The sequence below is a fragment of the Oryctolagus cuniculus genome, chromosome 16 (genome assembly GCF_964237555.1).
Source record: "Oryctolagus cuniculus chromosome 16, mOryCun1.1, whole genome shotgun sequence".
NCBI lineage: Eukaryota > Metazoa > Chordata > Mammalia > Lagomorpha > Leporidae > Oryctolagus > Oryctolagus cuniculus.
Genome location: NC_091447.1, coordinates 48,031,527 through 48,059,476, shown reverse-complemented (window position 1 = coordinate 48,059,476; position 27,950 = coordinate 48,031,527). Strand labels below are relative to the sequence as shown.

The window sequence follows — 27,950 nt, the reverse complement described above, 5'->3', positions numbered from 1 at the left end:
TTTTTTTGACAGGCAGAGTGGACAGTGAGAGAGAGAGACAGAGAGAAAGGTCTTCCTTTGCCGTTGGTTCACCCTCCAATGGCTACCGCGGCCTGCGCGCTGCAGCTGGCGCACCGCGCCGATCCGAAGGCAGGAGCCAGGTGCTTCTCCTGGTATCCCCTGGGGTGCAGGGCCCAAGCACTTGGGCCATCCTCCATTGCACTCCCGGGCCACAGCAGAGAGCTGGACTGGAAGAGGGGCTACTGGGACAGAATCCGGCACCCCAACCGGGACTAGAACCTGGGGTGCTGGCGCCGCAGGCGGAGGATTAGCCTAGTGAGCCGTGGTGCCGGCCCAAACAGGCTTTTAAAATCTGAGATTTTATTGCACAATTATGTTGGTTACTTTTTGGTTGCTACTTTGTTTTTGTCCATTGTCATTGTATTGGAGTTTAGCTTTTAATCTTTTTTTTCAACTAGCCATCTTTATAAGTAGCTCATTTCTAAAATTTTTTTTTTTATAAGTGGAAGGCTCAGATTCAGGAAATAGCTAATGTCATAAAAGCCGCACTATAAAACACTGCAGAATACTTTACAACTAAACCTGTTTTTACTGTTTTTAACTCCCTTTCTTTTACAGTTCTTCATCTGGTTCTAACCATTTACAATTCAGTCCTTGTTTGTACCTTTAACAAAAGATTGTTGATAGTGGTGTTTCTCAGCTCTTAGCTTTGAAAGCAGTTCTGTTCTGGAATCCTTCCCCATGTGCATTAACATAGTATCCCACTGGCATAGCTTCCCAGTGCCATCATCACCTGTGGTCAGAGGAGAGTTCATATGGAGAAATAAATTTAACATCTGATACATGTTTATTTTTTTAATCTGTAGGATAGCGGAGCTTGATGTGGCTGATGAAAATGACATAAACTGGGATCTATTAGCTGAGGGATGGAGCAGTGTCCGTTCACCACAGTGGCTTCGAAGCAAATGGTGGACCATCAAAAGGCAAATTGCAAACCATAAGGATGTTTCATTCCCTGGTAATGTATTATTTGCTAAGTCCTCCCCTCCTCAGCATACTTACTCATTAAGAATTAGGGGTTAGAAGTTCTTACCTCAAGTAAAGAGCAAGCTCAGCAAATGCATTAAAACTTGGGAAATTATCTTTTATTCCCAAGAAAAAGGTTCATAATTATTGTTCATAATTGTTGTTTTACACAATCCTTGTTCCTCCACATGAATTATGAATCAAAAATTTCATGTTTTCATTTTATACAAAGATGTTTACAAAACTTAAGTTACTATGATTTTAATTATCTAGAGAAATTCTGTGGCAATTTATTTCGTAAAACAAAGCTTCTACAAATTGCTAATTTAAGGTAAATCTAGCACTCTTAAATTGGATTTGCTTAAAGTGAGGTATAACATGCTTTTCATTATGTTGCCTGTTTGGAATTCAGACACGTATAACACTACAGTTTCCATTTTTCCAAAGTAAAATTAAATGGTCTGATTAAATGAAAACTTTGATGTGATGAAAATGTGACTCTTAAAAATTAAATATCCAGTTATAGATAGTGAATTTATCATGAATAGAGAGAATAGTGTAGAGTACCTCGGTGTGCAAGAACTGCAAGTGGTTGCATATTCCTGTTTGGAAAAGGTCGGCTGCTACCTCTAGGAGTTGTGAGGAGACCCACAGTTAAGTGCCTAAGAGTTCCTAGAGAAAATCATCTACACTGGTCATTTAAAAACTAAAGATGCTTAAGCATTAAGGCTATAATAAGACTTTCATCAAGAAGGTCTAGAACATAGCATGTTCTTCACAAGGTCCACTGGTATTTTTTCTCTATTAATAAATTATAGATGGCAAGAACACTATTGAAATTTTTTTTTTTTAAGGATTTTTTTATTTGAAAGAGTTACAGAGAGAGTTAACAGAGAGGTCTTCCATCTGCTGGTTCACTCCCCAGATGGCCACAATGGCCAGAGCTGCACTGATCTGAAGCCAGGTGCCAGGAGTTTCTTCTGGGTCTCCCATGTGGGTGCTGGGGCCCAAGGACTTGGGCCATCTTCTGCTGTCCCAGGCCATAGCAGAGAGCTGGATAGGAAGAGGAGCAGCCGGGACTAGAACTGGCACACATATGGGATGCCGGTGCTTCAGGCCAGGGCATTAACCCACTGCACCACAGCGCCGGCCCCCTGAATTCTTTAAATATTATAATGGGTAGTGTTTCTAAAAATTTCAGGATACATTATTTTTTTTTTAAGTATTTTTTCATTGTTATCTTGATAAGCTCTTATATCCAATATACAATTATTTATTACAAATAACTCCCTTCTTACCCCCACCCCCCCTCCCTTGTTGCTTAGATGGTGATCTGTCAGAGAATCAATGTTCATTTTGTCTACCCATCTCCCTTCAGTCCTAATAAAAGGTCTTAAACAGTTACATGAAAACCAAAAAAACAACCCAACGCTTTTGGAGAATAAATCAGGATCCGCAGTTCCCAACAGTAATTCCAGTTCCAGTGTACAGCATGTTCAGATCAGAGTCGCCCGCCTGGATGATAATGCAGCCATCTCTCCAGGTCCCATGACAGCGTTGCAGATTCCAGTCCAGATCACCCATGTCTGTAAGTGTTTGAAGCACAACACTTTTTGCCATTTGACCCTTTAGGATTTTGGTGGGTGGCTCTGTCATCTTTCAGTCACTTAGAATGTTGATAGAAATTTACCATAACTCAATTGCAGGCTAAGGTATTTTATGTTTGGCTTAGTTAATATGTACACAAAGAGTGAATATGTGACATGGATTACTTAGAACCAACTGTCCAGCCATTATAAACCATCCTTCTAATTTTTATAATTAATGATTTAATAGAAAAGTGAAGCAAACAAACAGAGTTCACAAAGTAGCACATCATTGGTAGAAATTTCACCAGAAGACAAATTGGAGATGGATTTGAGATAACATGAAGAAATGAGTTTTGGCAAGCTTTAAAAGATTTGCTTCTGGGCCGGCGCAGCAGCTCAATACGCTAATCCTCCACCTAGCGGCGCCGGCACACCGGGTTCTAGTCCTGGTCGGGGCGCCGGATTCTGTCCCAGTTGCCCCTCTTCCAGGCCAGCTCTCTGCTGTGGCCAGGGAGTGCAATGGAGGATGGCCCCAGCGCTTGGGCCCTGCACTCCATGGGAGACCAGGAGAAGCACCTGGCTCCTGCCTTCGGATCGGCGCGGTGCGCCAGCTGCAGCGCGCAGGCCGCGGTAGCCATTGGAGGGTGAACCAACGGCAAAGGAAGACCTTTCTCTCTGTCTCTCTCTCTCACTATCCACTCTGTCAAAAAATAAATAAATAAATAAAAGATTTGCTTCTGGAAAGAAAGGGCTCGTTTCCTATGGGAAAATTTTGTATTCTTCTGTATTAACCTCTGACAATTTTGTCTTTAATGAGATTATGGGAAGCCAGCATAGTTTTAATCATGTACCTTTATCTTTTTTTGGTCTGCATAAACTGTTTGCCTTTTAAAAGGCCATTACACAAGATTATGGTGATCTGTTTGTGATTCTCACCCAGCCAACTGAGGCATTTGTAGTGAGACAGATCATTACAGGGACTACCCTTGACATTATAGGATGCTCAGTGTCCACCAATTTCACCCACTAAATGTCAGTAGTGTCATTTTGACAAATAACACCGCACATTTCCAATTGTATTCTTAATCTCCTCGTTGAGAATTACTGGGACACCTATGAGTGATGTTAATACCAACCATCAATATTTGCATTGACTGTCAGAGTCACCTTGGAGACATCTGAACTAATCGTGCCTCTCAAAATGCTAATTTGAGTTTGGTTATTTGCTTTATCTTTCTACAGTATAATAAAGTATGAAGAATTTATTTTCTTTGGCCCTGCTTGTCTTTGTTTCAGAAGTCAGAATTGGAAAGCACCTCAAATTACTAGTATGATAGCTAGTAGCCATAAATGGATAGTGCATGAAGATTGCCAGTGTTTTCCCTAGCTGTTAGGTTGACAGTACTGACTGGGAATACAGCAGACCTTTTTATAATGTGGGTTTAGTAAGAATTCTACAACCCACCCATTATTAACTTTTGGAATATAATCTCTTGATTCTTGTTTTTTTTAGGTTAGGAGACAGGAATCGACAAATTTTTTCTTTATGTAAAAGGTCAGATAGTAAAAATGACTGACCCTTTGCAGGTCCACATACCTGTGGAACATTGTATTTTTAAAAAGCCCTTTTAAAATGCAAAAGCCATTCTTAGCTTTGAGCCACATTGGTCTTTGACCATAGTTTTGCTCACCTTGATTTAGTTTGCTTATGTGGAATTACCTGAAATTATTGAGAATGATGTTAAGAATCCAGCATAGTAAGAGAAGTAACAATAATCCAGTGGTAAGGGTGTTAGCTTCTTTTTAATGAGAAATGTTATGGTCAGAATATAAATAACAATAAGCACTATATATTAAAACTCATTTCCAAATCATTTTGGGGTTTTACGTACATATATGACTACAAGTGTTATTACTAGTCTTTTTTTTTTTTTTTTTTTTTTTTTTTTTTTTTTTTTTTGACAGGCAGAGTGGACAGTAAGAGAGAGAGACACAGAGAAAGGTCTTCCTTTGCCGTTGGTTCACCCTCCAATGGCTGCCATGGCTGGCGCACTGCAGCCGGCGCACCGCGCTAATCCAAAGGCACTGCGCTGATCCGATGGCAGGAGCCAGGTGCTTCTCCTGGTCTTCCATCGGGTGCAGGGCCCAAGCACTTGGGCCATCCTCCACTGCACTCCCTGGCCACAGCAGAGAGCTGGCCTGGAAGAGGGGCAGCCGGGAAAGAATCCGGCGCCCTGACCAGGACTAGAACCCGGTGTGTCGGTGCTGCTAGGTGGAGGATTAGCCTATTGAGCCACGGCGCTGGCCCATTACTAGTCTTAATCATTTTATAACCTTGAACATTCATCAAGTCTGAGCCTGGATTGATACTCCAGGCTGATCTGATCTCAGTGCTGTTCAATTCCCCAAATGTGATCTAAATTAATAGCATCTTCCATTTCCTATGAAAGGTCAGATAATAAAATGTTTTGGGCTTTTACAAACCTCATGTTGTTTGTGACAAGGACTAACCACAGTTAAAGTGTGAAAGCAACCATAGGAAAAAATGGCATGGCCATGTCCCAGAATTGGCAGTGGGCCATCGGTGGCTGATCTGTATGACATCTCATATAAATCCATTAGCTTTTTTATTTCTCATAAGAAATTTAAACAACTTCATGTTTCCAGGCAGATTTTAAAATTGAGACAGTTAAATACACTGGAAAAACTTCAATTTATGAAGCATCTTACTGTCCTCATTCTTAATTACAGCTTCAACAGACTCCCCTGCTGCTACTGTTGACTCAGAAACAATAACACTAAACAGTGGAACACTACAGACATTTGAGATTCTTCCAGTGAGTAATACTCATGAAATAGATATTAGCCATTTTTTTGTATTTTAGAAAATGAAGTGTTATTTTCAGAAATGCTGTTACATAAGCAGTTGAAATAGTTTGAGTCAGATGGATATTTGACTAGACATAAACCACACTTTCACTTTTATAACTTAATCTTCCCTCATCTGTGTATAACTCATTATGTCTTTTTATATATGAAAATGACAGTGCTATATTAGGGATTTGTACTGAGTCATAAATTTGTAACCAGAAATGTTTTTTACTTGAGAGAAAGTTTGTGTATAAATCATGAGCTATTGAAAAGTCCCAGTCGTAAGTCATTAGCCACTTGGGAAAATTCTTTAGATTCCTAAAAAAGTAGGTTAAACAGGGTCAACAAACAATCCACAAATTCTACTTACAAGTTACCTAAGAGAAATGAAAACGTGTCCACATAAAAATTTTTGTATGAATGTTCATAGCATTCATAGTATCTGAAAGATGAAAACAACCCAAATGTCTGAAAGCAGATAAATGGAAATTATTTTCATATAAACAACATTGAGCTCAAAGGAATGAAATACTGGTGTATCTACAAGATAAAGATGAGCCTTGAAAACACAATGTTAAGGACCCTAGAAACAAAATTAGTACATTCAGTCCTCAGTTTTGAGTTTTGAGAAAACAACATGCATTCAATTGCAAGTGTACTTGGAATTCTGAATATGATGTGCACTGGGTCAGCGTCACATGGTGCAGTCCTCTGTCATGCTGCAATGCATAATGACAGGGTGAACAACAGATGCTGGACAGGGTGCTGTGTTGCTAAACTGGTGTTTGGTAGGTTGAGTACTAAATGCATTTTTCTTAAAGTATTTTCTACTTATGATGGGCTTATTTGGATATTAACCCTATCATAGTCAAGGAACATCTGTATGTGACTCCTATGTAGGTGAAATTCCCAGAACAGGCAAATCTGCAGATAGAGAAAGTAGATCCCCCTCTGGCTAGGGAAAATGAGGCATCGGCTGTTAATGTATGTGGGTTTCTTCTGTCCCTTTTCTAAAATAAGAATTAAGTTTACTTTGTACCTTTGTAATGAAATATAAATATTTTCTAAGTTAAATTGAGATTTATTTATTGTGAAGAACATCAGTCTCCTTCCATCCCCCTGTAAGCAACATATTTGGAATATACAGACTAAGTATACTAAGTTACATATATAACATACATGTACATATAAACTACTTCAAATGCCTGACCCATGTATGATTAATACATGCAACCTTTAGCAAAATGATTAGCTTTTGCTTTTACAGAAAAGGAAAGAAATTGAGTCCCCTCTGGGTACTAGGTACTTTTATAATCATTTCTAAGCCTAATAGCCCTTTCCATGAAAGGCAGTTATCCCCACCTGTATTCAAAGATTCAGTACATAGGAAAGTTTTTTGGCTGAGTCCATAAGATTACATTGGAATGAAAAACAGCCTACATGATTTTAACCTTTATCCCTATTTAAATACAAAACAGGGTGGCAGGACAGTGTTCTTGTATAGGGGATTAAGCTGGTTTGTGTCCTGGCTGCTGCACTTCCCATCCAGCTCCCTGACAATGCACCCAGGAGAGCCATGAAAGATGATCCCAGTGCTTGAGCGCTTGAATTTCTAGGCTTCTGGCTTCTGCCTGGCCAAGCCCTGGCCATTGTGGCCATTTGTGGAGTGAACCAACACATGGAAGATAATTCTCACTCTGCCTTTCAAGTAAATAAAATAACCTTTTAAAACAATTAAAAAATTTTTAATAAAAATTTTCTTCTGTACATCAGAATGACCCTAACTCAGATTATTGTATTTATAGTTGTGAAAGGTTTATCAGTGAATAATTGTTATATTTTTTAAATTTCAAGATTAGTAGTTGACCAGTAGTATTATCAGCTAATCAGTTTTTCAAGTCAGAATCTGTTTTTCTTCAGAACACTGCTGTTATTTCTGTACATCTCCCCTTAATATAAAAAATACTTCTTGAAATTAAAAATGTTCAAAGTAAACACTGCTGATATTGAAGGTCTCCCCCCAACTGGGAGGCTGCCACTTTTTATGTGCTAAAGAGAGGTGACTGGGTGTGCTGGGTTATTGTGGCTCCTGTGGCTGTCTTGGTGCCCTGAAACAGTTGAGACTAAACCATGGGAACAAAGGGCTGAGCCCAGCAGGTTATGTATATTTGTTTTTCAATACAGAGACAAACCAGCAATCTGCTGCAACTCTTTTATTTTTCTTTTTCCTTTAGTCTTTCCATTTACAGCCCACTGGCACTCCAGGCACCTACCTACTTCAGACAAGCTCAAGTCAAGGCCTTCCCTTGACTCTGACCGCTAGTCCCACAGTAACCCTGACAGCTGCTGCTCCTGCTTCTCCTGAACAGATCATCGTTCATGCTTTATCCGTATGTTACAAAAATTACTTGACTTTGAATGTCTTTTACAGACTTGGATTACTTGATAGCAAACATAAGCACCAGAAATACAAGGTCATTATCTAAACAATTCTTCCTGCTACTATTGTCCTAGGTATAGTGTTTTGCACCATCACTTTTCCTTCACTGGGATATGTCTCTCTTCTGACTCGCCTTATGAGAGAAGGATGTACATTAGAATAAGGGATTTAGGAGAGCAAGAATGGATAAATAACTGGTTCTAGAAAAACAGTGATTAAAAATACTGTAGTTCCAGAGGTGAAGGGGACAGTGAGAATGCCATCTATGAATGTCATTTGTTGATTAACTTTAATCCAGTGAGTGCTTTTTAATTTTGTCATAATTTTCCTCAACATTTTCCAGCCAGAGCATTTGTTGAACACAAGTGACAATGTCACACTACAGTGTCACACGCCAAGAGTCATCATTCAGACTGTTGCTACCGAGGACCTAGCTTCTTCCATATCCCAAACAGAACTGACAGTAGATGGTGATATTCAGTCATCTGATTTTCCTGAGCCTCCAGATGCACTAGAAGCAGACACCTTCCCTGATGAAATCCATCAGCCTAAAATGACTGTGGAGCCGTCATTTAATGATGGTCACGTATCCAAATTCAGTGACCAAAATAGCACAGAACTGATGAACAGTGTTATGGTCAGAACAGAAGAAATCTTGGACACCGACCTTAAACAGGAGGAGGAATCTCCCTCTCACTTAGCCAGTGCGTATGTTACTGAGGTAAGTTAAGCTGCACCTGAAAGAACAGCCTGTTGCAGGCATCCCTTGAGCCTCAAATCTGCAGTCTAGAAAAAGCTCTGCAAATATTTAAGACATTTTGAGATACCTTTCTTTGTTCTTTAGACTCAAAGCACAAATCCCTACCCTCCAACACCACAAATTATCAGTGAACCAGTAGTGTTGTTGCTAACAAAAGTGGGCAAAATTGTCTTGTCACAGTCAAGGTGATTAGTACCATGCTGTCATGTTCCTCACTAACACCTTGCCCCTCTCCACCCTGCAGCAGATTGAGAAATGTTTACAGAAACCTACTCCTGAGAGTGGTCAGGAACAGACTTTGATTGGCTTGGGGGACGACCATCCACAACGATGTAAAAAGAATTGGTTCTGATAAGGTCCTTTTTGTTAACATTTGTTTTACTATGAGATTATTACGGTTACTTTGTCCACTTTTTCAAGGTAGTAACCATTGTTTATATTGTATTTTTAAATGGGATATATTCGAGAGTAAGTCGTGTCAAACTCAGATGTGCTTGAGATCTTTCTTAGGGAAACTAATGAGGAATATGAGTTAGAATCTTTTTTTTTTTTTTAATATTGTTTAGGATTTAGAGTCTCCCACCATAGAACAAGTTGATCAAACAACAATTGATGATGAAACAATACTTATTGTTCCTTCACCACATGGCTTTATCCAGGCATCTGATGCGATAGATACAGAATGTGTCTTGCCTTTGACAACACTAACAGGTACTGTAATATGATTGTAACTATGTGCCTGATATGTTAAAAAGAAATCAAGCAATCAGAAATTTATAATTCTTCTTTTGATCCAACAATATATTAGTCTTATATAAGACTAACTGGAAACTTAACTCATTACAGATCCCATACTGCATCATCATCAGGAAGAATCAAATATCATTGGATCATCTCTGGGCAGTCCTGTTTCAGAAGACTCAAAGGATGTTGAGGATTTGGTAAACTGTCATTAGGTAATTCTTAGAAACAGATAGTTGAAGCAAAGAAGCTACACTGTCAATTACCATATCTTTAAAGGAGCAGGAGCAACTCCCACAAGGCTTCATACACCATTCCTCTGGCTTTTCAATAGCTACAGTGCTTAAGCCATGCACACTGTTGCTGCTGTGACCTTTTTACCTCCTTTAAATGTACCATCTGAGGTCTGGTTTTATGACAGTGTGTAAGCTGGAGTATGTGAGTCTTAACTGCACAGATTCCCATGTTTATTAAGAGGGAATTTCATTTACTCAGCTCCTGAGAAAAGTTTCTCACCAGAGCTTAACTGCTCTGGTTTAAAAGCAGTAAGGGCACTCTATCCAGCTTCAAAGTAAGCCTGGTTGTATGTTGGAGAACTCATTATCAACATGGTCTGGAACTTACTATTAGCTTGATATTAGACCAGCAATCAAATACAGAAACCTAGGAGGTGACTGTATGGCAGTTATTAGCCCATTGCTGGCAGTGGGAGCTGGTTTAGGCAGGGTATAGAGGAAAGCATTAAAGAGTCAAGAAAATTCACTACACGTTTTTATTACTTTTAAAACAAATATGGGTAAGAGTAGTTAACAAACCCACCGGAAACTTAGCAGTTTCCAGCCCCTGCTAAGAAACCACTGTTATTAGTTCAAAAAGTAATTTTACCACTTTGAAGTAAAACTAAATTAAATGGGGGAGAGAAGTAATGTTGCCTGTCCTTGATACCATGACTGTTTATTATTACTTGTTTTGCTATATAAATTACCCCTGAAAATAGGTGGGGGTGGGCACTAGAGTTTACAATTAATTTAGTGCATTAACTGGTTGGGAGTATGGTATAACTTCTCCCTCTCAGGCAGTTTCAAAACACAAAATTTGCTTCTATTAACAAAAGGAAACAAAGCAAGAGTCATTCCTACACTAGAAAAAAGTTAAGCCAAATTAGCCTCTAGGGCTTTAATGAGTATGACCCCTATAGAAAAGTCACAAAAATCTTGTATAAATTATTTTATTTATTATTGTAATTAGATCTTCACAATCAAAGTTGTCTTTTCACCGTCTGTGTTTTGTTAATGTGAAATTGTAGTTTAAGCAAAAGTTGGTTGCCTAGGGAACAATAATTGTATATTCAGTTTAACAGAAATAAAAGAATATTTGTCCTAAAAATGATTGTTTGTTACATAGCCTTTTGCCATGCATTTACATTGTATGTAAAAAAATCTTAATTTCAGAAGTGAAAATTGTGCTATCGAAGCTTTAAGGGCTGGAATGTTTACGTGCAACATTTCTGAAAGAAAAAGCAAAGTGATCTGTGTGTCTCCCTTGCAATAGGGAATTTAGATTTACAGTTAACATGAAAATCATGTATCAGATTTAGAGGAGATCTTCAGCATACCTTCTCCAGCTATTTTTCACTGTCCTAATACACAGTTTTGAAGAGTCCTGGTAGGTATTTCTCCTTGGCAGCCTCACCTTCCCACATCATGGAAGTACAGGTTCGCACATATACATAACATGATGATAGAAAATAAGATGTAGTAAATTAGATTTCTAAATTTCGGTTCTAAATCTCCTTGTCGATACCAGTAGATCTAAAAGAAGAATTAAATAGAAGTTTTAAGTTAATAGTTATTAGGCCAACTTTTTATCTGTATTTATTTCCCTAAATCTTAGCCAGAATTTAATTCTTATTCCTTGTAATTCAAGCAGTACTACCTGAATTTCCACACCCAGGAATCATACTCATTCCTACTTTGTCAGTTTATTCTGTTCAAACCCATACAGACAACCTGTTACATGGTAGGAGAAGCTACCCTCTTAAATGTATTGCAAGGGAAGACAACTTTTAAAGTTGATATTAGGCAGAACAAAATAGGGATTAACATAGTATATATTTAAAGTAACTCAGTGTTAATCACACAGAAGGGAATAGGAAGGCTCCCAGAATAGGATGCACCAGTTCTTCAGGTTGGAGGGATGTGGTAGGATCAGTGAATTACCACATTCGGAAATACCTCCTAGTATAACTTTAACTCAAAGTAGCTAACTACTATTAGGAGTTAAACCCTATGTAAGTCAAAACACTTGTTTTTAAGAGTTTCTTGTTTTGATTATTTTCAAAAGGGATATGAAGTAATGGTCAACTAGTGGATGCACGAACACGTTTACACCACTACTATCTTGTGTTTCTTTGCATTAAAGGGTCTATTTGTAGTAAAAATCAAGCATTATTGTGACAAACACAGCTGGCAGCTTTATGTTTCCCAGGAAATTTTGGTATTGGTAAATACACATTAAGATGTGTTACTTTAGAGATCTAGAATGCTTTCCCCTTAGGAACAATAAATGGCATTTCCTACAGCCTGTTAAGCCAGCACAAGGGAACACATGTTTGGAGTTAAGAGAATGAAAACTCAGATTTCAAAAAGTAGCGTGCAGTCAATAATAAAGAACTGGAACATCCTTTGGCAAAGGGGGACAACTGGGGTTCAGTGCTGGGACTCTGTCCTAAAGCACATTGTACTTAAATTGTAAATAATACTCACAAGTATGCAGGCAGTAATACTGCTCAAAGAGATGCATACAGCAAAAAATATATTCAGCGGTTTTGGAGGTAGCTGCGGGAAAACAAATGCGCTGATCAGCGTTACCTGTAGGGTAAAGTTACATGAGGTCACCAAGGGTGTTCCCAGAAATTACTTAGCTGAGGTTTAGGCAAGGCAACACTGCAGAACGCTTCACCGTGTAAAACTATATCTGGACAAGGTTTGCTTTCTGGAATGTTAATATAATTTTATTAAATTTTCAGATATACCTCATTTTGTACTACTTACTCTTTGAGATAAAAAATATCCATAAAACTAGTTAATTAGCAAAAAAATAATTTAAATCACAATCCCTGGATTAATGACTATACTTGAAAAAGCCATAACCATTTGTTATTTTGCATGCTCCTACCAAAAAATGAATATAGTCAAAGCTGGTGGTGTTTAATAGGATAAATACTAGATGATGGGTTTCTAATACCCTATATAGCTCTGTCTACCAGATTTCAGCATTGAAACCCTTTAAGAAGTAATGGGGGAAAGTAAAATGCTCTTAAATGTAATGAAAATGTACCTACCAGCCAAATGTCATTATCATCAAACAATGGGAAATCAGCTGTTTTTATATTACTAGGAGACCATCCAGCTCTGTTACAGTACACAAGATGAAACATTACTAGACAGTAACCCATTCCTTTTTCAACTTAACCAAAAAGTAATGAATGTTGTTTAAGACCAACTTCACAAATTAACACCAATGGGGAGTCATGCTGGGTTTACAACAGGAGCTGCTGGTGCCAAGAATATTTTTACAAATTTATTAAGCAAGCAAACATGGCCAGCTCAGTTCATTGAAAGCCCAGTTACCTGACTTGCACTACTTCACAAAATGTACTGGGGAGCAGCAGTGAAAATCAAATCAGCCACTCCAGTTGTCGGTTGCGGTTTTGTGCTAATGACATGGAAAGCATTCATACCGACTCTGACTAGAATGCTTCACACACTCAAGTATTTGCCCCTCACAAATTGATCTGAAACTTAACCACAATTCTCAAAATTTTGACCGAGAACCTGGGTGAAGCACAAAAGATACTTACAAGAATCAGTAAGGATGTTAAGCTGCCAACAACTAAATGGATGATTCGATCCTGAAAGAGAAAAGAGTTTAAGCTTCATGAATTGGATCCATGGCAGAATAGTATAATGACAGGCAGTAGGATGGTTTATAATGAAGATATCAGCATCCTATGCTCTGCGCTAACATGCTGGACAAGGAAAAGTGAACTGAGCTTTATGGTCAGGGGGGCTGGCACTATGGTGTAATAGGTTGAGTTTCCACCTACAGTGCGAGCATCCTAAATGGCCACTGGTTTGTGTCCTGGCTGCTCTTCCAATCCAGCTCTCTGCTGATGGCCTGGGAAATCGATGGAAGATGGCCCAAGCGCTTGAGTCCCTGCACCCAAGTGGGAAGACCTGGAAGAAGCCTCTGGCTCCTGGCTTTGGATCAGCCCAGCTCTAGCAGTTGCATGAGCAGAAAGAACGGCACAGAGGCACTTGGTGCCAGAGCCTTGGTGAAAAGTATCAGGAACCATACCTGATAAAAAGTACCATGATCAGTTTGGATCTGTATTTGGGATACAGCTTAGATGTCCTTGGTAAAAACCATACAGCAAGTTAGAAGCAGCACTGAAGCCAGGGGTTCTAAATCTAAATCACCAGTTTCTGGTGCAGGACTAAAAAATCTGGGTTCGTAATAGTTATTTCCAAAGGGGCAGGCGTGTGGCTCTGTAGTTAAGATGCTTCTGGGAATACCTGAATCCCACATCAGAATGCCAAGTTTAAGTCCCAGCTCCTGTTCTGATTCCAGCCTCCTGCTCCCACACACTGGTACAGGCATAGCTCAGTTCCTGTGCCCTGCCACCCATGTGGGAAACCCTAATTAAGTTCCAGGCTCCCACTTTTGACATGACCTAGCCTGGCTATTGCAGCCATTTGGCGAGTGAAACAGCAGATGAAGATCTCTGTCTCCCTTGTTAAAAAAAATTCTTTACAGAACTTCAGAACAAGGTAAAGGTTTAAGACCTGACTCAAACATACTGTAATAAAATTTGAATACAAGTGGTTGTATTTCTGAGGAGTCAAATTTGAGTCTTCAAAGAAAGGCTGTTTTGTTAACAGATCAGGAAACAACTTCAAGATATGGGAAAGGCACAGGGAGGATCACATAACAGCAATGAACCTTCATTTCCAAGTCAAGCAGGCAAACTGGAAAGCTAAGTATGTGTAGGGTGTGCCTGATGTAACCCAGGGCAAACCACACTCTGCACACCAAGGCCACTGAAATGCAAAGATTAGAGAATAAAAAAACAATTCCAGCCACACCCTTCTTAAACATAGCAGGCTGAGCAGACCATAACCGTGGCCTTAGCCAGAGACACCTGCATGGCCCACAGGAGGCTGAAATGAGAACCATTTGTTAGAGACCCAGAGGAAAGGCTCTGCTCATTTTTCCCCACACAGGACAAAGTAGTGTGTATAAAATAAACATGCTATCTCAAAGTTGAAACAAACTCTATGGGAGACCTTTATTTTCACCTTGTGCAAAAGGATCAACTATATTTTCTGCTGGCCTCAGAATCAAGAATGTGTGTTCTCCCAACACATGTCTGGCATGGCAGGTTAAGGTCCAGTTTGGGAACCCAACATCCCATATCCAAATGTCTGGTTTGAGTCCAGCTTCCTGCTAATGCACACGCTAGGAGACAGCAGGAGATGGCTCCAGTATTTGGGGAGGTCTCAACAATGTGAGAAAAACTGAAATTGAGGCTTCTGGCTTTGGCCTGGGGGCACTTTGGAAGTACACAAACAGATGGAAGACGTGTGTGCCCGCCACCCCCACCCCAACTCTATCTGACTCTCAGTTTTCTAAATCCTGGGATGTAATGGTATATGACTACTTTACAGACAGCAAGAGGCTCAAGGAAGTTGAGACCTTGTCCAAGGTCTCAATACCACTAAGTGCTATAGACAGGATTCAGTACCAGCCCAGCATTCCCCAACAGAGAAGACTCCATATTTTCTTCTCACTGAAGAGCAGCCTAGAATGCTACTCCAAGCCTAAAGATGGCAAGTGGCAGATGGCATCTCACAAAGTGTTGACAAGTAAGTGGTTTTAAGAATGAAGATTTGGATTCTGTCCCGGTTGCCCCTCTTCCAGGCCAGCCCTCTGCTGTGGCCAGGGAGTACAGTGGAGGATGGCCCAGGTGCTTGGGCCCTGCACCCCATGGGAGACCAGGAAAAGCACCTGGCTCCTGGCTCCTGCCATCGGATCTGCGCGGTGCGCCGGCTGCGGCGCACCGGCCACGGCGGCCATTGGAGGGTGAACCAACGGCAAAAGGAAGACCTTTCTTTTTCTCTCTCTCTCACTGTCCACTCTGCCTGTCAAAAAAAAAAAAAAAAAAAAAAAAAAAAAAAAAAAAAAAAAGAATGAAGATTTCCTTGGGGCCAGTGCTGTGGCAGGTCAAAGCCCCACCTGCAGTGCTGGCATCCCATATAGGTGCTGGTTTGAGTCCCGGCTGCTCCACTTCCCATTCAGCTCTCGGCTATGGCCTGGGAAAGCAGTGGAAGATGGCCCAAGTCCTTGGGCCCCTGCCCCTGTATGGGAGACCCGGTGGAAGCCCCTGGCTCCTGGCTTTGGATTGGGCCAGCTCACGCCATTGCGGCCAGTTGGGGAGTGAACCAGCGGATGGAAGACCTCTCTCTGCCTCTCCTCCTCTCTGTAACTATGACTTTCAAATAAGTAAATAAATCTTTAAAGAAAAAGAATAAGAATGAAGTCTTTCCTTAGATTATTTTTTCCAGGTTGCTGTATTTATCCAAGTAAGCATGACTGGTTTTAACTATTCTGATGAAAATATATCTAAACTTAGCAAGTTCTTTCCTGCCTTCTAGAGAGTCTGACAAAATTTTCAGGTCATCTACATGAGTATCCATAATTCTACTGTTTTATTGCCATCACCAGTGATCCCCCTCTGAGGCTCCCAAGATACAATGCATGATTTAGGAAACACAAAATGATTCTTGCGCTATTTTCTTTCTACAAGATAAGGCTTTTGCTTCTGGCTTTCTACCAAGGTAACCATGATTTAAGAGAAACAAAGGAATAACAGAATTAATTGTGGAAAACCTCCCACTCCTAATGCTTTCTTCTGAAGTCCTGCTACTCAAAAGTACTGTCTGTGGCCAGCAGCATCAGCCTCACCAGGAGCCTGTGTGAAAAGCAAGAGCTGGCCCTTTGCCCCAGACCTGCTCAAGCACAGTAGGCACTTGAACAAGTTCTAGTAATCTGTTCACCTTTCATGAAAAGCACTGTTCTGAAGTTTAAAGTCTGACTGAACTATTTTGGGTTGTAATATTCAAATTCATAGGGTGGAGAACCTTCTCTGAGCTCAAAGATTATTTTTCAGGCCTTCAGCAGCAATGCCAGCTCCAGCCTCCAAGGGGATAGCAGAATAATTAAATAGTTAATCAGCATTTCAAAGGACAGTCTGGGGTTTAATATGCTCCAAATGAGAACCAGAGTACACAGAAAAGTGGATATTACATTTAAACTTGGCTGTTTCCACAGCTAGTCTGTTTATTCAGTTACTTCTCAGAAAAACTATCTCCTCCCAGTTTTGTTTTCTTTTTTTTTTAACCCTAGTTCCACCTTCCAAAAGGGTGCTCCTGTAAACCTTGTACAGTAGCTCATTTTCACTCCCAAAGCAAGCTGGCCAAGTTAAGAATCAGCTTGGATTCTTTTTCAGGTTCATTTATTTTCATTTACTTGAAAGCCAGAGTGACAGATCTCTTGATTTGCTGGTTCACTTCCCAACTGCCCGCAACACCCAGGGCTGAGCCAGACTAAAGTCCGAAGGCTAGAGTTCCATCCAGGTCTCCCACATGAGTGGCAGGGTCCCAGGCACTTCCGCGATGCATTAGCAGGAAGCTTGACTGGAAACAGAGGTGTCAAGACTGCAACAACACAAGCTGTACAACACCCACCCGGAGCCTGGTTTCTTAACTGCTGACAAGACATGATACAGAGTTAGGATGCCCCTCCCAAAGACAAAATATTCGGCAGCAAGCTTAATCTTCGTATACATACACACATGCATAAAAATAAAATATGTATGTATATGAGATTGCTTCAAAAAGAAAAAAATGGAGTTAAGGTTTATTTTGGTTCAAAATAGGCATTTTCCATGAACATCTGAAGACCCCTCATATATACTAGAAACAAATTTCACATATTACTTATAAATCATTTAATAATTTGAACACCTGCTATAACTCAGATGCAACAATGAGTAGAACCACCTCTTCTCCAGAGCTCAGGAGGCCACTATGGAGAAAAGAGGGAGGTATCTTGGGGAAGCAGGGACAGATTACAAGTCAAAACCTGAAGGAGGACTAGCAGATGCGGAAGAAGGGAGGGAGGCACTCCACGGGGACCCACGGGAGAACACAACCACTGCTGTTTGGGGCAAAATAAATACTTCCATGAGCTGGGATGCAGCACACAGTGACATCAGCCTGAGCCTGAGGGAGTCACATCTTTGTCTTCCTTTAAATTGGGGGAAATGGACAAATGATTTGCATCTGGGATAGGAGAGAATAAGCCCAAGAAGCAAACAAGGGATTCTTTGTTTTCATTTGCCGATAGGGAACTAGGCTTATCAGAAGAGTTGCCCAACATCACACAGTAAGGTGGGTTCTATGTCTCCCATCTAATGCTTGCTTTGGCAGCACATACACTAAAATTCTCCTATCTGATGGTCTTTGTAACAGACAAACCTGATGAGCAGTACAAACGGCCCAAGGATCCTTCAGCTAATACCTATGAGCCTGAATTTACAACCAGAGACCAAGGTTCTCAGGGCATTCTGCTAGCTGGCTAGCTAGCTATGTGTTCTCAATTCCTCGCCCCATCTGGGCGTACCAAACGAGAAGATGGGGCTAAATGAGAGCTGGTCCCCTACAGTTCTGGATCGTCAGCTTTGGGGTGCACTTACACCAAAGAAGCAAGACCACTCCTCTTGTGATCACAACATGCTGGGTGGGGGTCCTACCTGGTCAGCCATTGGGCAGCACCTTGGCACCGAACAGAGAACCCCACACTCGTTTCAAATGCTCAGGCACAAGGATGGCTCTGGGAGGAAACTCAAAAGCCAGCTTTTGACCCCAGCTCCTTGGAAATAGGCTGCTCTAGAGTTCAGAATGCTAGCAAGTAGAAACAATGTACTCAACCTTCCATTTCCATGGCAATTTATATTTTGCCTACTTCCAAAACAGACTTGAGGGACTTGGTGCTACCATAATCCATTTAAGCAACAACAAAGACCAAAGCAAAATTTCTAAAGGGGTTTGGAGAGTACACATTTAATTAGAAAAAATTTAGCTGAAGAAACTACTTGTGATCCAAAGACCAATGTTAGGGGCCAGTGCTGTGGCATAGCGAGTGAAGCTGCCACCTGCAGTGCTGGCATCCCACATGGGCACCAGTTCAAGTCCCGGCCTGCTCCTCTTCCAATCCAGCTCTCTGCTGTGGCCTGGGAAACCAGCAGAAGATGGCCCATGTCCTTGGGCCCCTGCACCCTCATGGGAGACCCAGAAGAAGCTCCTGGCTCCTGGCTTCAGACTGGCACAGCTCCAGCCATTGCAGCCATCTGGGGAGTGAACCTGCAGGTGGAAGTTCGTTCTCTCTGTCTCTCTGCCTCTCTGTAACTCTGCCTTTCAAATAAATTAATTTAAAAAAAAAAAAAAAGTCCAACATTAGAACAGTAGTCCTTCCAAACTGTGGTTCTGCTTTCTGTGGTTTCACTGACGTGCGGTTAAGCGACCCAGAAATATTATGTAGAGAGTTCCAGAAATAACTTGTTTTACAGGTTATTTGCAGGCGAAGGCAGGTGTTTGGCCTAACAGTTAAGATGTCATATGGGACGCCACATGCCCATTAGAGTCCCCTGAGTTCTGCTTTCAGCTCCTCCTAATATGTGCCCTGAGAAGCGGCGTGACAGTTCCAGTATCTGGGTCCATGTTGCCCACATGGGAAACCTGATTGAGTTCCTGGCCCCACAGCCCTGAGTGCTGTGGGTATTTGGGGAGTAAACCAGCACACGAGAGGTTTCTCAGTCCATCTGTCTGTCTCCAGGGTGGAAAACATGTCACAAAAGCTCTGGAAATGGCCCACCAAGAACCCTGACAGACAGCCCTCAGAGACTAGACAACAGGATGTGACACATGGGAGGGGGCTGCTCCAGGCCCTGTCCAGGTATTTAACTGGGTTCCACCAGAGCTGCATGGAAGCACCTAAACAAGAGTTTCCCCTTGTGCTGTCACCAGAGAGAGCCAGAGGGACAGAACACACACAGGTGGGAAGCACGCAGACAGCCTGGCTGCACCAGCCAGCTCTGGGGTAGAGTGAACTCTGACCTTAGGTTTGCTGTTCTGACATGTCCCAGAAAACCCGGGACTTTGGACTCTCCAAGAGCACAGGCTGCACCAGAAAGGACTGGGAGGCGCACCCACCCTCCACATCCCCCTGGCTGGGACCTCCACTCACACGTGGCTCTGCGTACCCACCTGCCCCCCATTCCTACCCACACAAAGTTAATGCGCAGATACTTGTTAATTTCCCTTTATTTCACAGATTCACATTCAAGATTCGCATCTTGCAGTTATGAATATTTTTATACATGTATCCCACCAGATTCTTCTCACAGATGTATTTTCATTGAAGCACCAGTTATGGATATCAGGACAGCAAAAGCAGAAACGAACCCATGTCACGTGTTTAAGGGGAAAATAACCCCTGGAGATGGTACCCAGAGGAATCAACATAACTTAATCTGCTCCAAGCCTCAGAACAGGAGGCGCAGCTCGAAGACCATGAGTTCAGAGCCCCAAAGTTCTGACTTACGCTCCTGCACGCACTTGCTGTGGCCTTGGCTAAGTCAATGAACCCCTATGCCCCAGATTCCAAGGTCACGCAATGGTCTAACATGCAGAATCGCTCAAGGATTAGGAAATAATGCGTGTAAAGGCCTTCAACATCCACTAGGGGTCAGTAAATGGTAGCTATTATGGTACCGCTGGTATTTCTACCCTATCTACTGGAGAGCCTTACAGCTTACTGGGAGTTGAGCTAGCTCCGTGCCTGGCCCCAATTTCTAGAGTAACCCCAAAATCAAAAGCATTTCATCACTCCCAGAGGGACACTCAGGTTTGGCAACACACATGTTCCTGTAAGGCTCAGAAAATAGTCACCATACCTATACACAACCTATGGGCTGATCATAAGGAAGAAATGAGTCAATTCTATTACTCCAGACCAGCAAAAATTATGTCTACAGAGAGGAAAACTCTAGACCATCAACTTTGAAGAGGCCAGGCTTCAGTTTACGTTTTCTTTCCAATACTGTGCTGCACACTCACTACCCTCTTGGCTTTACATAGTGCAGAGGGAGAGCAAAGGAAGCACTTTCAACCCAGGAGAGCTTGAACACCACTTCCTGTTTTGATCAGCAGCGTGCCCTGGCTCCTAAACGCCAGTTTCAGCCTTCTATTGGTTCAAAATGCCCCAAGATACAGGTTACTTTTTCGCGATCCTAAACTCTCACTTCACGTAAAACTGAAAATACATAAAAATTAAGAACTGGATAAGGCACTATGCCTATTGCTGAGAAGGCTACAGAGATGTGGAAACAGGCTCATACTCCCGAGACAAGATCTAGCCAAGTCCCTCACTGCACAAAGAGGAAGCGCCAGGGCACATCTGACAGCCAGGCTCACAGGAGAAAGGTTCTAAAGGGGAGAGCCAGGCAGAGCGGAGAAGAGAGGGCGCTACACAAAGAACAGCAGTTGCAAAGAACAGGGAGGCAGCTAAAGGAAAGGCATCCGTGGAGAGGCGCCGGCCTCACGGAGCAAGGGAGCCAGTGGACTGCAGCCCTCCCTCTGTACTGAAATCCCCTGGTTGTCCAGAAACACTGTGCCTGGGTGTGAGCCCCACGCCCAGACACTCCAAGTCCACTGCTCTGCGGTGGGGAGAGAGAGAAAGCCTCCAGACGAGGATGGAAACAAGTCGTGTGCTTATTTGTCCCGAGCAGCTTCTCTCACTCAAGTAGTCTCGAGATAGGCTGAGAGGAGACAACTGTCTCTAGTCCCTTCCACTGGGAAGCTCCGTCAGAAGGGAAACCAGAAGCCTGCACTCACCAGAAACCAGCCTTAGGGGCCTGGGGCACAGAGACAGGAATCGGAATCACAGCTTTGTTCTTAATTAAGCAGCAGAAAGCTAAAATAATAAAGGAATAGAGCAGCACTCAAATCTGTGCTACTGGCCGGCGCCGCGGCTCACTAGGCTAATCCTCCGCCTTGCGGCGCCGGCACACCGGGTTCTAGTCCCGGTCGGGGCACCGGATTCTGTCCCGGTTGCCCCTCTTCCAGGCCAGCTCTCTGCTGTGGCCAGGGAGTGCAGTGGAGGATGGCCCAAGTGCTTGGGCCCTGCACCCCATGGGAGAATAGGAGAAGCACCTGGCTCCTGCCATCGGATCAGCGCGGTGCGCCGGCCACAGCGGCCATTGGAGGGTGAACCAACGGCAAAAGGAAGACCTTTCTCTCTCTCTCTCTCTCACTGTCCACTCTGCCTGTCAAAAAAAAAAAAAAAATCTGTGCTATTATTTACACGAGCTAAATGCTCCAAGTATGAATTGTTTGACTAGGTCCACCTGTCATGAAAAGACCTTGTCTTCCACCAGTTTTGCTTGCTTACTGGGGGAGGGGAATGCAGGATGTTTTAGCTTTGGGAACCCATGATCTGAGTCTCATCCTCTGTCATCTGCTGGTAGCTCAGCGCCTGCACCTCCTCCCAAGTCACTCTCTCCTCCTCCATCACCTCCAGTAAGAAACAGACAAAAACCCTCACCACCTTCTCAGAGGAGGCATCACCTCTTTGTTATGTGACCACTGAACACCAGCAGAGTAGGCTGACCCAGAAACCGTTCTCACTACAAACCCAGCTTTTCCCCTGGCACAAGCTAGGACAGGCTTTGCTTTCTTCTGAGATAACCACCCCACCCTCAGATCACCAGGCTACAGGGGCCGAAACTGACTCCAGACCAGCAGGCAGCCAGCTGGCAAGTCCAGAGATCGGGACGGACTCACATGCCCCGAGAGTAACTCCAACGCCCTTGCAGAGAGTGCCCAAGCTCTGCTGTGCTCCCGCAAACTTACAGGCGGCTGTGGAGAGACAGGGTGGAGTGGGGAGACAGACGTCCAGGTTTTAGGGCACACCAGGGGAAAAGAGGAAGAAAACTCCTCGGGCCACATTTCCCAGAGGGTTTTCTGTAAAACTTGGCCTTGTGAGTGCTACTGTAGGGGAAGTTAGAGCCCAGTAAGGCCTTGTGCTAGGGCTAAGAAAGCCACACCATGGAAACTGCTAAGAACTACTCGCCCTCACCAACAGCCACAATGAAAACGGGCACACTTAAGTTTCTCAAAGTCTCACAGTGAAGAACATTTCACAGACATGACTACAAAACCCTAAGAAGGGGTCGGCGCTGTGGCGCAGTGGGTAAAGCCGCCGCCTGCAGTGCCGGCATCCCATATGGGTGCCGCTTCAAGTCCCGGCTGCTCCACTTCCCATCCAGCTCTCTGCTATGGCCTTGGGACTGCAGTAGAAGATGGCCCAAGTCCTTGGGCCCCTGCACCTGAGTAGGAGACCTGGAAGAAGCTCCTGGCTCCTGGTTTCGGATCAGCGCAGCGCAGTGGCCATTGTGGTCATCTGAGTAGTGAACCAGCGGACAGAAGACCTCTCTCTCTCTCTCTCTGCCTCTCCTTCTCTGTGTAACTCTGACTTTCAAATAAATAAGTAAATCTTTAAAAAAAAAAACCCTAAGAAGTCACTTCCATTAGACTCTCACAGTGTGGGCCAGCACTGTGGCATAGTAGGCTCAGCCTTTGCCTGCAGTGCTGGCATCCCATATGGGCAGCCGTTCTAGTTCCAGCTGCTCCTCTTCTGACCCAGCTCTCTGCTATGGCCTGGGAAAGCAGTGGAAGCCCTTGGGCCCCTGCACCAACATAGAACCCAGAAGATCTAGGCTCCTGGCTTCGGATCAGCTCAGCTCCAGTCATTGCGGCCATTTAGGGAGTGAATCCACGGATGGGAAGACTTTTCATTCTGTTTCTCCCTCTCTTTCTCTCTAATTCTACCTCTCAAATAAATAAATGAAATCTTTTTTTAAAAAAAATCTTATGGTGCAGGCCGGTGCCGCAGCTCACTTGGCTAATCCTCCGCCTGTGGCACTGGCATCCCAGGTTCTAGTCCTGGTCGGGGCGCCGAATTCTGTCCCGGTTGCTCCTCTTCCAGTCCAGCTCTCTGCTGTGGCCCGGAGTGCAGTGGAGGATGGCCCAAGTGCTTGGGCCCTGCACTCGCATGGGAGACCAGGAGAAGCACCTGGCTCCTGGCTTCGGATCAGCGCAGCGCACTGGCTGTAGCGACCATTGGAGGGTGAACCAATGGAAAAAGGAAGATCTTTCTTTCTGTCTCTCTCTCTTTCACTGTCTAACTCTGCCTGTCAAAAAAAAAAAAAAAAAAATCTTATGGTGCAAAACGGTAGCACCAGCCATATGTGGTTACTGGGCACCTGCAATGTAGCCAACTGACCTGAGATGGGCTGTAAGTGTAAAACACTGGCTTTCAAAGGCTTAGTAGGAAAAGCTGAAATGACAGTATTTCACACAGATGAGATTAAACATAACTATTAAAATTAATTTCACCTGTTTCTGTATACTTTTTAAAACAGCTACTAGAAAATTTTAAAATATATATATATTTACATTTACACACACACACATATATATAAATAAAATGTGAATACAGAAAACACAGGCTTAGAGACTTCAGGAGTTTCTTATTAACTTGGTACCTGTACCACCAAAATAAACTTGTAAACTTTTCACCCGAAAGACTCGAACAATAACACCGAACTTGGGAATGGTTGAAAACATGAAAAAAAATCTGGAGTTGTCAGCCAGAGCCATGTGACAGCTAACTAGCAACTGAGACGAACACCTTTTGTGTCCGTCAGCGAGCCCTTCGACACTGTAACCGAAGAGCTGTTCCACGCCGCCTTTCGCTCTGCAGCTCGGTCTCTCATCATTCCTAAGTATCTTGCTTAAAGGCTGGATAAACGTGGGGGTTTGGTAAGTCAATCACCATGTGCGCCCCCAGTACAGGCGAAGACAGCAGTTCCTCAGGGACTGCCCACCGGGCACAGCACAAGGCCCACTGGACCTATGCAAGGTCTTCACATCTTCACAGAAAACGTGTGGTATGAAACACTGTGTGTGGATTTCCAATTTTCTGCACCCAAATACACTTGTAATCCCATTTCTCCACAGCCTTTGCCTGCGCTCACAGACTGACTGCTCTGGGTGGAGTTCAGTCAGCAGCTCTTGCCCAGTACACGAAGTGGGGCAGACCACCTCATCAGCTCCTCCCGTGAACGGGCCATCGGCGTGGGCCCCCAGCGGCAAGCGCCAGACTGCACCGGGAAGGCGCCGCCACTCCACGGGCTGCCCGCGGGAAGGGACGTGCCTAGGGGAGAACCACTCATGCAACTCAACAAGGCCCTTCTGTGAGGTTCCGCTTCTGGTTGTGAACAGAACAACGTCCGTCTCAGAAAGGAACGTGGTGATGGAACACGGAGAGCCCAGACCCGGCCCACTGCCCCGCACTGAGGACAGTGTCTCCCCAGACGCTTCTGCTGGGGGGGGGGGGGCGGGGGGGCTTCTTGCCATGAAAGGTACAGGCCGCACCCAGTGCGTGCAGGCTCAACTCTCAGCAGCTATAAAAACAAGGAAAAGCTCAGACCCCCACGTGCCCACCACAGGAAGGGCGCTTTCTGCTCAGAAGTGGTGGTCACCACGCCCAAGTCCCCGCTGTCGAGTGGCTCTCAGAGCCCCGGCACCTGAAAGGGAGCAAGCTGGAGACACAAGGTACCAGGGCCACTGAGGGGATCCCAGGGCCCCCAGGAATCCACTGCCCTAGCAGTCACTGCCCTCTGTGGGAAGGGCTCCAATGCCGCACCAACTCTCCTCCCACCACTGAGGTCCATCCTGCGCCCTGTTCACTTCCGGCCCTGGGCGCCTCTCCTCCCTGGCGTTCGGCAGCTGGTCAGTAAGGAGCCGGCCCACCTTCAGACCTTTCTAAACCGTGGAGAAATCACTCTGCCGGCCTCCCACAGAGAGCCACGCCAGCAATTATACCTCATTCTTCACTTTGTTCTCTAAGTAGCTTTACCTACTGTTCTCAAACTGCCCAAGTAATAAGGAGGTTGGACTAAACAGGCAACAGAGACAGATCTGCAATGGTAAAAGTCTCAGATGGGTTTCAGATGGACCTTAGGTAACAGAAAACAAAGCCGCTGGGCATCGTGGCCCTAGGTTCAGAAAGCAGCCGTGCTTGGCAGCGTCTGCATCAGTCAACAGGTCCATTCCCAAGTCCTGCACCTGTTACCACGGCGGCTACAGGGCTAAAAGAAAGCAGGTTTTGATCACTAGGAATCCAATCTGTGCGCCAATGCCCGTGGAGGAGATGCTGAACCTGCTCTTGGCACAGGGGACAAACCTCAGGCTTAAAAGTGACCAGCTGGCTGGCGCCGCGGCTCACTAGGCTAATCCTCCGCCTTGCAGCGCCGGCACACCGGGTTCTAGTCCCGGTCGGGGCGCCGGATTCTGTCCCGGTTGCCCCTCTTCCAGGCCAGCTCTCTGCTGTGGCCAGGGAGTGCAGTGGAGGATGGCCCAAGTGCTTGGGCCCTGCACCCCATGGGAGACCAGGAGAAGCACCTGGCTCCTGGCTTTGGATCAGCGCAGTGCGCCGGCCATTGGAGGGTGAACCAACGGCAAAGGAGGACCTTTCTCTCTCTCTCTCACTGTCCACTCTGCCTGTCAAAAAAAAAAAAAAAAAATGACCAGCCGCTCCTCTGCACAGCCCTGCCCCAACCCCACCAACGTGTGCCTATCATCCCCATCTAACGCATTCCTGGGATTCCCAGGCTGAGCTCAGCCACGGCTGCAGAAAACCAGCATCTGGACCAGGGCCAGCTCCTCAGGAGCACGTGGTGCCGACCAGGCAAAGCCAGGAGAGCACAGGTGCACCTTCCTGGACATCAACCTGAAACGTTTTCTTACCAACACACTCGGAGAAAGCGAAACCCACGTGGATTTCAACAAATGAAGGAATCCAGCGGCAGGCTGGCAGCTTTCAAATTCAGACCTGTGCCCCAGACTGTGCAAGTCCCCATCCCGTGAGCCTGAGGCGTCTGCCGGGGCTAAGAGATGCCGGCGGCTCCAGACTCGGGCCTCTCCAGAGGCCCGAACGCACTTCACCGCGGGAGGCGGCACAGAGCAGCAAGGCCACTTTCCAGACAGGGGGTCGGGGGCAGCCAGGCACAGGCAAACTCTGCCCAAACCACTCACAAAGTTAAGAGGGCACAAGAAGCGTTCTCCCGGCCTGCTGGCCGGGGGCATGACAAATTGTGAAGTCAAAGGCGAAAGCTCTCAGAAGCCTGGAGTACTGTGAGGTTGGCTTGCCCGGCCCCAAGGACCCTTTGATCTCGGGCCACTTCCCGGAATCCAGGCCATCTTCAAAGAGGCCCTCGGTGCACGGGAACCCCTCGAGGACGCTGTGTACACACGGCCCGGAACTTTCCCAAGTCCACCCCAGTCCGCAGGGCTCGCGGCCCAACCCGAGGGCAGGCCGGACGTCTCGAGCGGGCACTCGGCTGGCTGGCGGCAGCGGCTCTTCCCGCCCTCGAGCGCCCCAGGGGGCCCGCGGGGACCCCCGCACGGCCCCGCGGACACGCACTCACCTTGGCAGACGTCTCCCCGAACAGAGGTCTGTTGTCCAGGCCACTGGTGCCGTAGGTCCTGGCGGAGAAGTCCTCCATTTTGGGGCTTCCTCGCTCTCCCCAAGCCACTCAGCAGCGAGCCGGCATCGCTTCCCGAGGCCTCACGGCGCCCGCATGGCGGAAGCCCCCGGGGGTCCTCACGCGCGCGAGTTGCGGCCGCTCCGCCCGAGCGCCGCCGTCCTCCTCCTCATCCCGAGCGGCTGCCGCACAAGGGAAGGAAACACACACGCGTGGCCGCGCCGGCCGGGGCGCCCCCGCCCGCACCTCCCGGCCCGGGGCACGGCTCCCGCCCGTTCTCCACCCTCTCCGCCCAGGGAAAGTTCTCGCAGCCCCTGCGCCGCCCCAGCCCTCCGCTCCCGGGCCCCCGCACGAGTCGAGTTGCCCGCGCGCGCCGAGCAGGCTCGGGTCGCCGCCGGGACCGCACCTTGCACCTTGCACCCGTCCCGCGCGGCTGTAGCGTCTTCTTCCCGGGAGCACGGCCCGGGCCTGCCCAGCCCGCCCGCCCGCGCCCGCAGGCCGGACCTCGGCGCCCCCCAGCCGCCCGCACGCTGGGGAGTCCCGGCCGCCCCGCCGTCGGGGTTCGCGGCCCAGGCTCGGGGACGCCGCGGGACGCGCGCGGCAGGACAGAGCCGGCGCCGCTCTGGGTCCCGCTCAGCCGCCCCGGCCGGGACCCGCGGCCACCGTCGCCGACCGGCCCGGCCCGCCCAGGCCGCGTCACCGGCGAGGCGGCCAATCCCGCGGGCCGGGGCGCCGCATTGGCTGCGGAGCTTCCGAGGCGCCGGCCCGTTCCCCGCAGCGACGCGGCCCGCG

General features: G+C 45.5%; 2 protein-coding genes across 10 annotated transcripts in view; one reads left to right on the top strand and one right to left on the bottom strand.

Moving 5' to 3' along the window:
- DMTF1 (cyclin D binding myb like transcription factor 1) overlaps positions 1-10,813 on the top strand; it is a 47,323-nt gene extending 36,510 nt beyond the window's left edge. For all 5 annotated transcript variants that reach the window (XM_017344332.3, XM_002713840.5, XM_008261799.4 and 2 more), the window contains 7 exons: positions 867-1,018; positions 2,405-2,614; positions 5,367-5,452; positions 7,721-7,876; positions 8,270-8,647; positions 9,253-9,397; positions 9,533-10,813. In XM_017344332.3, the coding sequence (XP_017199821.1) occupies positions 867-1,018; positions 2,405-2,614; positions 5,367-5,452; positions 7,721-7,876; positions 8,270-8,647; positions 9,253-9,397; positions 9,533-9,642 (1,237 nt within the window). In that variant the 3' untranslated portion in view covers positions 9,643-10,813. The remainder of the gene's footprint in view (positions 1-866; positions 1,019-2,404; positions 2,615-5,366; positions 5,453-7,720; positions 7,877-8,269; positions 8,648-9,252; positions 9,398-9,532) is intronic.
- TMEM243 (transmembrane protein 243) lies at positions 570-27,822 on the bottom strand. Of its 5 annotated transcripts, XR_007922262.2 has the most exons (6): positions 27,565-27,705; positions 27,102-27,340; positions 13,290-13,340; positions 12,193-12,297; positions 11,043-11,238; positions 10,640-10,753 (listed from the first exon to the last, which is right to left on the bottom strand). XR_007922262.2 is itself a non-coding variant. In XM_002713839.5 (5 exons), exons 2-5 carry the CDS (start codon positions 27,177-27,179, stop codon positions 11,116-11,118), a joined length of 357 nt encoding a protein of 118 aa, XP_002713885.1. In that variant the 5' UTR covers positions 27,180-27,340; positions 27,565-27,822; the 3' UTR covers positions 10,640-11,115. The 5 variants fall into 5 exon arrangements, 3 of the variants coding, with proteins under 3 accessions (XP_002713885.1, XP_051708969.1, XP_051708970.1); XR_011382992.1 differs by lacking the exons at positions 10,640-10,753; positions 27,565-27,705 and adding an exon at positions 570-793; XM_002713839.5 differs by having other exon boundaries at positions 10,640-11,238; positions 27,565-27,822.
- Between the last annotated feature and the right edge of the window lie 128 nt (positions 27,823-27,950).